The sequence below is a fragment of the Symphalangus syndactylus genome, chromosome X, assembly GCF_028878055.3.
Source record: "Symphalangus syndactylus isolate Jambi chromosome X, NHGRI_mSymSyn1-v2.1_pri, whole genome shotgun sequence".
Lineage (NCBI taxonomy): Eukaryota > Metazoa > Chordata > Mammalia > Primates > Hylobatidae > Symphalangus > Symphalangus syndactylus.
Genome location: NC_072447.2, coordinates 29,423,839 through 29,435,588, shown reverse-complemented (window position 1 = coordinate 29,435,588; position 11,750 = coordinate 29,423,839). Strand labels below are relative to the sequence as shown.

The window sequence follows — 11,750 nt, the reverse complement described above, 5'->3', positions numbered from 1 at the left end:
TCTCGAACTCCTGATCTCATGATCTGCTGTTAGTGTGTTTTATGTGTGGCCCAGGGAAGCCAAAAGATTGGACATCCCTGATTTAGTTTCTCCCACCCCTTTTGTGGGAAGCAGTGGAAAACAATCACCTATGTTTATGTTTTGATTTATCTTATGCCAAAACTTATTTTTGGCAAAGTCAGGGTAGTATAGGTCTGTGTTTACTTTTGTGAGGTATTTTTAAAGCCTCTTTATCCATCTCTGCATTCCCAAATGGATGTGGCTAGATGTTAAATTGTATCATCCTGTGGCTGGATTTTTTAATATAAAATTATGAAAAAGTTCTGTGTAGAATCTGATTTGTAGCCTATGGTACTTGGGGGAACTGATTTTTATCCTTTATCATTTCTATTTGGGTATGGCTCAGTGGTTCTCAACTAGGGTTTGGGGGGACAGTTTTGTTTCCCAGGGGACATCTGGCAATGTCTGGTTGTTATTACTAGATGGGGTGGGGCATTGGCATCAAGTGAGTAGAGGTCAGGGTTGCTGCTAAGCATTCCACGATGCTCTGGGCCATCCCCCACAACAGATATATCTGTCCCAAAATGTCAATAGTGCTGAGGCTGAGAAACCTTGGTGCTGTTGATGATTTCATCTGTGAAAGATAGCATGAATCAACTGTCATGTATCAGTAGCCTTTTATGCCCATCACAAATGTAATGTTCAAATATAGTAAAGATGGTCTTGCCGGGCGTGGTGGCTCACGCCTGTAATCCCAGCACTTTGGTAGGCTGAGGCGGGCGGATCACGAGGTCAGGAGATTGAGACCATCCTGGCTAACACGGTGAAACCCCGTGTCTACTAAAAATACAAAAAATTAGCTGGGCGTGGTGGCGGGTGCCTGTAGTCCCAGCTACTTGGGAGGCTGAGGCAGGAGAATGGTGTGAACTCGGGAGGCGGAGATTGCAGTGAGTCGAGATCGCACCACTGCACTCCAACCTGGGTGACAGAGCGAGACTCCGTCTCAAAAAAAAAAAAAAAAAAAAAGATGGTCTCTCAGAAATAGTATAGACATCCATTTGAACCTTAATAAAGTTGAGCTTCTCATGGCCAACTTTTTTGGCATGTAAAACATAGGACAGCCATGTTTTAAATGAAAAGACCAAAACAAGATTGAATAATGTTATAGAACAATATACATCACTGGTCTGACATGACTAAATGATTGCCTACTTAGAGTATAATTGAGGAAAGATAAATGAAAAGGACTAAAAGAGTTGTATTCATGTATTTTCATACACTGGCATTCTACCAGGTAATATAAGCTCAGTAAAGTAAATCTTATGTTAATATCTGTTCCTTGAGAGTTAAGATGACTCAAGGTCTTTATAGTGCTCTGATACACTGAAATCGATGAGCTGTATGTTGTGGCTCAAGGTTGTATTCTTACATGTCAGCTTTTTAATGCAGTGAAACAGTTCTTAACCAGGCAGTCATTCTAGTTTGCCTGCATGCTAGGAGAAATTCCCATATTTTTGCATAAAGCATTTGTTAAGATTTATTAGGCCACTTGTATAACTATATTTTGGCTTGTCTTTTCAACTGATTTTAAAAATTTACAAAATCTAACATAGCCAAGAATGAAGGCAGAGACCTAGAGTGATGAGGAAAACTAAAAATAAACCCATTTCACTTGTGTTGACCAGCTGATAAGAGAAAATTGCCCAATTACAGAAGGTTGATTCATGAAATATTTGGGTACTTCATCCAGAACCTAGGGCATCTCTTTTGTCCATTTCACTATGACTCTTCCATGATCAAAGATAGCCCACATTTTTCAGAAATGGGCACCACCTTTACCAATGCTTGAAATGCAAATGAATGATCAGGAGGGAACCTTGCTGTGGGACCTTGTCCCAGATGGAACTACCATGGCGAGTAGTCTGATGCTTCTAGTGTGACACTTTTACTTGGAGAGGCATCCAAAATAGGCCTTTTATTAAATACAGGCTTGGCCAGATGCAGTGGCTCACACCTGTAATCCTAGCACTTTGGGAGGCCAAGGTGGGCGGATCACCTGAGGTCAGGGGTTCGAGACCAGCCTGGCCAACATGGCGAAACCTCGTCTCTACTAAAAATACGAAAATTATCCAGGCGTGGTGACACATGCCTATAATCCCAGCTTCTCGGGAGGCTGAGGCAGGAGAATCGCTTGAACCCAGGGGCAGAGGTTGCAGTGAGCCACGATCGCACCACTGCACTCCAGCCTGGGCAACAGAGTAAGACTCCATCTTAAAACTAAATACATACATACATACATACATACATACATACATACATACATACATACAGCTTTAGGGTAAATTGTCTTTTTTTTTTTTTGAGACAGAATCTTGCTCTTGTCACCCAGGCTGGAGTGCAGTGGCGCGATCTCGGCTCACTGCAACCTCCGCCTCCCAGGTTCAAGCAATTCTCCTGCCTCAGCCTCCTGAGTAGCTGGGATTACAGGCACCTGCCACCACGCCCAGCTAACTTTTGTACTTTTAGTAGAGACGGGGGTTTCGCCATGTTGGCCAGGCTGGTCTCAAACTCCTGACTTCAGGTGATCTGCCTGCTTCAGCCTCCCAAAGTGCTGGGATTAGAGGCGTGAACCACCGCGCCCGGCCAGGTAAATGGTCTTTTTTAACTGGTCATATTTTAGATTTGGACTTAATCCTCTATAAACTTCAGAATTAAGAGAAAATGAAATGCTCCAGGGAGTAGTATTTCCCACTTAGAACATACAGCATATTTGCACTTTTTTAATATGTCAAATAACTTGCTTTGTTTCTGTAGAAGCTGAGAAGTTTCTATCTTTCCAACCCTGCTTTCTAACATAAAATAGGAAAAATAGGGGTTTAGGAGTATAAAATGTTTGGATATGAATCTTATTTGTTAGATAGTACTGAGTTATGTAGTTCTAGAACTATTGGATGTTTCTGGTTAGAAGGAAGTTTCTTTAGTTTATTTAACACTGCTGTGGAGTCAGCACATGCAGTCGCCAAATCAGTTAGATTAGAACCTACAAACTGAGTTCTCGGTAACAGGAGCACTGAGTGCTAGAAGGTTTAAAATAGATGTCATATGATACCAATTACAACTCAGTGAAATTTTACAGTCCTAGGACCCTATACAGAGCCTAAGCCAAAATGGAAGATGGTCCTGTTTTCTATGGCTTTAAAAACATTTTTATTACAATGTTTGCTACCTTTTTTTTCTTTAAGCTTTTAATTAAAGTTTTTTTGGCTCTCCTAACCCACTTCTATATCGTCAAAGGAAATAGAAAAGAAGCGGCTAGGATAGCAGAAGAGATCTATGGTGGAATTTCAGGTAAGAGTACATGAATTTGTTCCTAATATTTAAAGAAAATCCCTCCTAGATAATTCATATGACTAGTATTTCTGGAAGGCAGATTATATTTATACTTTGATTTTAAGTGGGTAGTTTGAAAAATTGTCACTTAAAGTAGCAAATGCTGTTGGCTGCATCAATTTGTGGGGGATTTTCAGCTTTATTTTTTGCAAGTTTGTAGATCTTGTAGCAGTTGTTATTTAAGAAGTAAATAGGTAGTGACTTACTAAGAGTATTTTGAGAAACTTCATTTCTACTAGACAAAGTAATTACTTGTATATAATTATTTTCTTTAATATTTTAAAGCAAACTTTAACAGTGAAGGGCATTCTAACCAGAATAAATTTTCTCAGGAAATAGAATGACTAATAAATTATAATTAAAGCAGCAAACGTGGCAAGCTATGTGTATTTTTTTGCTGTCATTTGCAATTGGAATTGATTAACCACTTATCACTGTCAGGAGAAGCTCTTCACTAAACCCATTTTATATGGTAGCACGCCAAGCACTCCAAACAAAGTTTATTCTAACATGAAACGCCAAGATTTGGGCAAAACATTTTAAATTCTGATGCTTTGTAGAGAATAGTGTCCATTTCTTTCAAGAAATGATTTACTTTAATCGTAGTGAGATGCTACAAAAGTAAATGAGTCAGATATCCCTGTCACTTCTGGGATTGTCACTTAATAGAGGAGTGTTTATTCATAAACAGAGTTCAGAATTTCCCCATGTATTTTTAGTGTTTGCAGGGGTTCCAGGATTACATCATTCTTTATCTAGTATCCATTTCAATTTGCATCCAGGATTCTCTTTCAAAATAGTCTTATGTGATTCCAATACACTAGACAACTCGGAAGACACTAGACAACAGCAGTCTTATCTAGAGAAATAAGACCTCCAAGGACGAAGCATCAGAATGCTTCAATTAACTGGGGAAAATGAGAAGAATTGTGAAGTTTCAGAAAGTATCAGAAGGTCCGGACCATGGAAAGAGATTTCTTTTGGGGATTATATTTGTCATACATTTCAGGGAGGTATGTTACTTTGACTAGTTACAAAAAAAAAAGTAATGCTTCTGTTAAGTTTCAAGTTAAGCATGATCTGAAAAGTTATATTCTAATTTAATTTGTCAATTTGGGCAAGAGCTTTCTAAAATTTTCAGTAATAGTTTTGGTGTTCTCATAGATAAATCATTCTGGTTTAAATCAGATGAAGTCCAACAAAGTCAATATTGGCAAGAACGTTAAAAATGTTTTCTCCTGTTGCACCTGTGCATTATTTCTGTCTTTGTGGTCTTTAATTAAGTGCACTCTTTTTTTTTTTTTTTTTTTTTTTGAGATGGAGTCTCGCTCTGTAGCCCAGGCTGGAGTGCAGTGGCACCATCTCGGCTCACTGCAACCTCCGCCTCCCAGGTCCCGGTTCAAGCAATTCTCCTGTCTTAGCCTCCTGAGTAGCTGGGACTACAGGCACACGCCACCATGCCCAGCTAATTTTTTTGTATTTTTAGTAGAGACGGGGTTTCACCATGTTGGCCAGGCTGGTCTTGAAGTCCTGACCTCGTGATCCGCCCACCTCGGCCTCGCAAAGTGCTGGGATTACAGGTGTGAGCCACCGCGCCCGACCTCAAGTGCACTCTTAAAAAAGGTATAAAACCTTCTTATAGTCAAAACCCATGTAAGCATGGTTTGAATTTAATCCGGAGCTGGAATACAAATCTCTTAAATACAGTTCATTCATTCTGTAGTACAAATATCTTGTTCAATCTCTTAAAATAGTTTAATTTGCAAGTAGCATAGTATTCTAAGGTCAAAAACATTTTTCAATTATTGTTAAAGAGGCAGGGAATGGTGCATGTTAATTTCCCAGTTTTATTTCTTTCATATATATGTGTATGTGTGTGTGTGTGTGTGTGTGTGTATACATATACACGAATCCCCCCCCCCCAGATTTACCAAGATTTGGTAAATAAGACTTTCTGTTTTTTTGTTTGTTTGTTTTGAGATGGATTCTTGCTCTGTCACCCAGGCTGGAGTGCAGTGGCACGATCTCGGCTCAGTGCAACCTCCTCCTCTGGGGTTCAAACAATTCTCGTGCCTCAGTCTCCTGAGTAGCTGGGATTATAGGCGCGCACCACCACACCCGGCTAATTTTTGTACTTTTAGTAGAGATGGGGTTTCGCTATGTTGGCCAGGCTGGTCTCGAACTTCTGACCTCAAGTGATCCGCCTGCCTTGCCTTCCCAAACTGCTGGGATTATAGGTGTGAGTCCCTGTGCCCAGCCGCTAAATAAGTCTTTCTATAAGAATGTAGGCAGTAACATGCCTGGACCAGTATTTTTCACATGGTTCTGTGTTTTTTCTTTTGATACCACTGTTAACAGTCAGATACTATATTATTACAAATCTTCCCCCGCCCCACAAAATACTTAAAAAATAACAACTCTTTATTCAAAACCCAGTCCTTTAAATATTAATGCAACTAGGCCAATACACCTAAATAATAAATCCTCCTTAACCCCTCAGTCTCTCTAATTCCTAAATTATCCCATAACAATATATTTAAAGTTAGGCATATTAAAAATCAAGAACAAAATTTTGTGAAAGTGTTAAACTCAAAACCAGAAATCAAACTCAAACCAGAAATCACCTTTGCTTTTGGTCACTTTTGCACTGGTCAGACAAATGTTTGTTGGGAAAATATATGACATTAAATCAGTAAATTAGCTAATTGACTTACAAAAGTCCCAGCCCAAGGTTAAGTTTCTTGAGTCTGCTAGCATATGCTATTCCTATAAACTGTTGTCAGCAATGTCAAAAGCAAGAAAGGGCAGGAAAAACCTAGCCAGCACACAGGTTAGACTTTTGTAGGTTCAGAGCACTGTTTTTTTTTTTTTGGAAGCTGCATTTAACACCACATGCCTCATTAAATATCATTCTTTGTGCTGTAAAACCTTTTGGAAAGTTTTTTTTTTTTTTTTTTTTTTGTGCAGTAGGCAGGTGGGGGTGGATTTCATAGTCTGGAATCCATTATTTTATATGTCTTTGCGGCTTAAACTATTACATTTGCTGATCACTCATCATAGTCGAATTAAGCCATGGTTGACTGTTATTTCGGTTTTTAAGCTTCTTTGTTTATTTTGTCTATTATATGCATTTTTTTTCTTTTTAAAAGTTTAATACATTGTCCTTGGCCTTTGGTGTTATGCCTAGAGCACCAGATGGATCACTGGATCCCACCTTCAGTCCATAGATATTTCTGCAGGCACTTTCTCAGGAGAGATGTGTTGTATGATTTTTCAAGCTTTGCTAATTTGTATTAACCTATGTTTAGTACTGTGACTTGGTCATCAAGAAAGAAAATATAGTGTAGATACAGATTGATCATCTGTTATTCATAACCCTTCAGCCAGCCATGTTTCAGAATTCAATAGCTTTTGAATGTTAGAAAGATCATACAATGTGCATACTGTCTAATACACAGCACTTCTGGTGGGGCCTGCAGCTGCCTCCCACAATCAAACATTTTGATCTTTCTATAGTGAACATATAAGTATTCACACTAGGTGGAAATACAAAGAAAAATAATAAATTGCTTAACCTGAGTCCTGGCCATGCTTTGCTGCTAAACAAGTTTGCATCAAATTTGGGGTAAAGCTTGGTTTTCAGAATTGGAGGAACTTTACAAGTGCAGATAAGAGGTTGTAGAACTGTAGTGCCCTCTTTCAAAAAAAAAAAAAAAAAGGCTATTTTAAGCTGTGTCTAAAAGATCAGTACTATTCTAAGTGTTATGCTTAAAATCACTTGTTGATGGACTGACCATGATTTGACAGCTGTGCCTCTGCCTAACTCAGCATTCTGAATCCTTTTTCCTGTCTTTTCCATTCCAATAGGATCGCCTTTGTTTCATTCTTGCCCAAACCTCGACCTAGCCTTCTGCTCTTTAGTTTTGCTGGTTGTCTCCACAAACATTGGCCTAACCATCCTCTAAGTTGCGTATCAGGTGCCTGCTGGCTTTTCCTAGGTTGGGACAACCAGTCCTTGGCAGAGGCTCTGCCTTCCACCAGTCTCCTTTAGCTTAGCTCTCCCGCCCTTAAGAGTTCAAAGGAGCCTTCTTTCTAATACGCTGCAACATAGTTAATTGTGTCTAACACAGCTCACTGTGTCTCATCTCCTCTCTAGGACTGGACATGCTGGAGAATATTTATCTTAACTCAGTTTTATTACAATATTTTAGATATCTCAGGAAATATATTCTATTTTCCCAGTTACCTTTGTTTCACATAAAATACCATTAATTCTGATAGGCTCTTGCCTGTACTTTGGTTCAAAATTAAAATTCCTTATGAATTTTCTTTTCCTTAATAAATGCTACAGAAGATGTTGTTTCATATGATTTTATTTTTTATTTTTTGAGATGGAGTTTCACTCTTATTGCCCAAGCTGGAGTGCAGTGATGTGATCTCGGCTCACTGCAACCTCTGCCTCCTGGGTTCAAGTGATTCTCCTGCCTCAGCCTTCTGAGTAGCTGGGAGTACAGGCGCCCGCCACCACACCGGCTAATTTTTGTATTTTTAGTAGAGACAGGGTTTCACCATGTTGGCCAGGCTGGTCTCGATCTCCTGACCTTAGGTGATCCACCTGCCTCGGCCTCCCAAAGTGCTGCGATTACAGGCATGAGCCACCGCGCCTGGCCGTTGGGTCATCTTTTTAAATAAAAAAACAGTAATCTGAAATATTTGTTGAAATTAGAGTAAAAATTACAAAAACAGTTTAATCGTTTTTTATCTCAAATGGTTGGAACTTAGACAACTGTACTCCATCTGAACCAATGTTACTGAAATATATATGGTTTTAGAAGTTGTTGTGAAGTTGTCATTCAAACAGTCTGAGATACAAATCACATTCTGAGAAAAATTCAAAGGGAGAAATGAAAAAGTACTTGAACATTTTCCATACACCTCATCAGGAATAAGCAAACATATTTGTAGAGTAAACTATCTTCATAATGTGTTCGCAGCCCTGTGACACAGGCAGTCTGCCAAAAAACTAAAAATAGATTGCCTTAGAAGAGAATGATTGAGTCCTACTTAAGCATTCATTTATTTGGAGAGCTCAGTTGCATACTTCCTGAAGGGAATGGAAAAACTCCCAAGCTGCCAAGTAACTTTTATCCTCAATTTCTCACAATTAGCTCCAATTTGCAAAATGAGAATGGTAAGAGTGAGAGACTCTGTTGGGAACAAGGATAGAAAAGCAGGAGACCCCACTGTGGCAGTTTCTGGAAAAGGGTTCTGTGTGAAAACCCTTGAAGGTCCTTTGAAGCAAGTTCTGGAAAATGATGGAACTGGAAAGGCTACTTTCTTGAGAGTTACTTTGTTTCCAGTTGGGAAACAAAAAGGATTTCTACTTTTTTTTTTTTTTTTTTTTTGAGACAGAGTCTCGCTCTGTCGCCCAGGCTGAAGTGCAGTGGCGCGATCTCTGCTCACTGAAAGCTCCGTCTCCCAGGTTCACACCATTCTCTCTGCCTCAACCTCCCCAAGTAGCTGGGACTACAGGCGCCTGCCATCACACCCGGCTAATTTTTTGTACATTTAATAGAGACGGGGTTTCACCATGTTAGCCAGGATGGTCTTGAGCTCCTGACCTCGTGATCCACCCGCCTCGGCCTCCCAAAGTGCTGGGATCACAGGCGTAAGCCACTGCGCCCGGCCCTGGATTTCTACTTTTAAGGCGGTACAATTGATTTATTTCACACCATTTATAGCAGTGGTCCCCAGCCTTTTTGGCACCAGAGACCGGTTTCATGGAAGACAATTTTTCCATGGACTGGGGTGTGGGGGGATGGTTTTGGGATGATTCTTGTGCATTACATTTATTGTGCACTTTATTTGTATTATTACATTGTAATATATAATTAAATAATTATACAACTCACCGTAATGTAGAATCTGTGGGAGCTCTGAGTTTGTTTTCCTGCAACTAGATGGTCCCATCTAGAGGTGATGGGAGACAGTGACAGATCATCAGGCATTAGACTCTTAAGGAGCGCCCAACCTAGCTCCCTTGTATGCGCAGTTCACAATAGGGTTCACCCTCTTGTAAGAATCTAGTGCCACTGATGATCTGACAGGAGGCAGAGCTCAGGAGGTAATGCAAGCAATGGGGAGTGGCTGTAAATACAGAAGAAGCATCCGGGTGCAGTGGCTCATGCCTGTAATCCCAGCATTTTGGGAGGCCAAGGCAAGTGGATCACTTGAGGTCAGGAGTTCAAGACCAGCCTGGGCAACATGGCAAAACCCTATCTCTACTAAAAATACAAAAATTAGCTGGGAGTGGTGGTGTGTGCCTGTAGTCCCAGCTACTCGGGAGGCTGAGGCCGGAGAATCACTTGAACCTGGGAGGCAGAGGTTGCAGTAAGCCGAGATCACACCACTGCACTCCAGCCTGGGGGACAGAGCGAGACTCCATCTCAAAAAAAAAAAATACAGAAGAAGCTTCACTTGCTCACCTGCTGCTTACCTCCTGCTGTGCAGCCCGGTTCCTAACAGGCCACGGAATGGCCCAGGCATTAGGGACCCCTGATATATAGAAAGGAGGTGGATGTCAGAGCAACCCAAGACAAGTCAATCTACCACGAGAATAAGGAGAAATTAAAAACCAATAGTTCTTAAAACCAGAACAAGGTGTGTTCTAAAGTCCCCATAACTAGGGTTTCAGTCCTATTTCTGATACATCCTAGCCATGAGACAGCTTCATGTGGAGCAGTGGTTGTCATGCATTTTGGGGTGTTACCATTCATAAAAGCAAGGCTCTTCCCCACTTCACTGGAAGCTATGGGATGGGTACTCTAGGAGCAATACAAGTTTAGATAAGGGGCATTCAAGCCTGGTATTTCACTCTCAAGTTGCAAATCTGCTTAGAGAGACAACTTGCTGAACCCCCCATGCCACATGAATATGAGGAAGAGAATTGGAAAGCAGCGGTGTGGTGAAGGAGAAGCCCAGGACAACCACCATTCCCTCTTTCTTGGTGGAATGAAAGATGGCACCACAGGCTTGTTACCTTGATCTCAGAGGCACAGGATCGGAGTTGGGGACATCAGAGGATGCTACAGTGATGACAGACACTAGGAGAGGTGGCCAAATGCCAATGGGTAGGAAAGGTGCATGGGTGTAAGCCCCAGTGTGAAGGGCATGCCACAGACCTGGAGTGAGGCCTGAAGTTGAGACTGATCAAGCAGGACCAGCCTCAACTCTTCCAGTTAACACTTCCCATCCCATTTCCCTTTCCTGTCCCTCTTGTTTCTCTCCACTCCCAAGGCACCAGAGGGTTGGACCCTAGAAGAAGGAGGGGGGAAGCATGTGAAGAACATGCTGCCCTTCTGTCTTCAGCTGCTGCGTGGGCTGGAGAAGGCCATACCCTGCCCTGGGAGTGGGAAAAGGCCAGGAGCTGTGAAGATGATCAGAGATTACAGTTAGAAAGAGGGCTAGTCTGTGTTACTTTAGAAACTCTTTATGAAAGCATGACGTAAATACAGAGACATGCACAAATCCTAAGTGAACAACTGCATGAATTTTCTCAAAGGGAACACAATCAGGAACCAGCACCTAAGAGCAAAAAATTGCATATTATCAGCATGGCCCCCGCCATGCCCTCTTGCAAACAGTCCTCCCCCCTCCTCGGGGTGCTTTTGACTCCTAATACCCAAGGCAAGTTTCCTTTCCTTGTGTACTTTATAGCAGGGGTCTCCCAACTCCCAGGCCGCAGACCAGTACCAGTCCATGGCCTGTTAAGAACTGGGCCATACAGCAGGAGGTGAGTGGCCCGTGAGGGACATTTCCGCTTGAGCTCCGCCTTCTGTCAGATCAGTGGTGGCATTAGATTCTCATAGGAGTGTGAGCCCTATTGTGAACTGCACATGTGAGGGACCTAGATTACACTCTCTTTATGAGAATCTAATGCCTGATGATCTGAGGTGGAACAGCGTCATCCTGAAACCATTCCCTGCCCACCCTCATCTGTGGAAAAATTGTCTTCCACGAAACCAGTCCTTGGTGGCAAAAAGCTTGGGGACTGCTGCTTTATAGAAACGAAATCACACGGTACATATTCTTTTGTGTCTGGCTTCTTTCACTCAACATTAGGTTTGTGAGATTTATCCATGTTGTGTATATGAGTTGAGTCTAATGGGACTGATAAGTAACGGAAAGTTACTAGAAATTGAGGATCACCACAGCCCACCTGGAGACAAGTTTTAGAAATAATGAAAACATTCGTGTTGATAACCTAAGTTAACTCTTTTAATTGCAAGTTGCCACTTAAGTCTTGTTTTTATTTTTAAATGGAATACTTACAGTACCTTCAAGTGACTCAGGTTGACTGG

At 41.3% G+C, this 11,750-nt stretch overlaps 1 protein-coding gene across 3 annotated transcripts in view; it reads left to right on the top strand.

Annotated features, from left to right (window-relative positions):
- The first annotated feature begins 3,167 nt into the window (after positions 1-3,167).
- Positions 3,168-11,750, top strand: part of ASB11 (ankyrin repeat and SOCS box containing 11) — a 32,659-nt gene continuing 24,076 nt past the window's right edge. For 2 of the 3 annotated variants that reach the window (XM_063635018.1, XM_055268419.1), the window contains exon 1: positions 3,168-3,348. In XM_063635018.1, coding sequence (XP_063491088.1) covers positions 3,168-3,348 — 181 coding nt within the window. Of the gene's footprint in view, positions 3,349-4,285; positions 4,404-11,750 lie in introns of those variants that run through there. The other variant, XM_055268420.1, reaches the window with a different exon arrangement.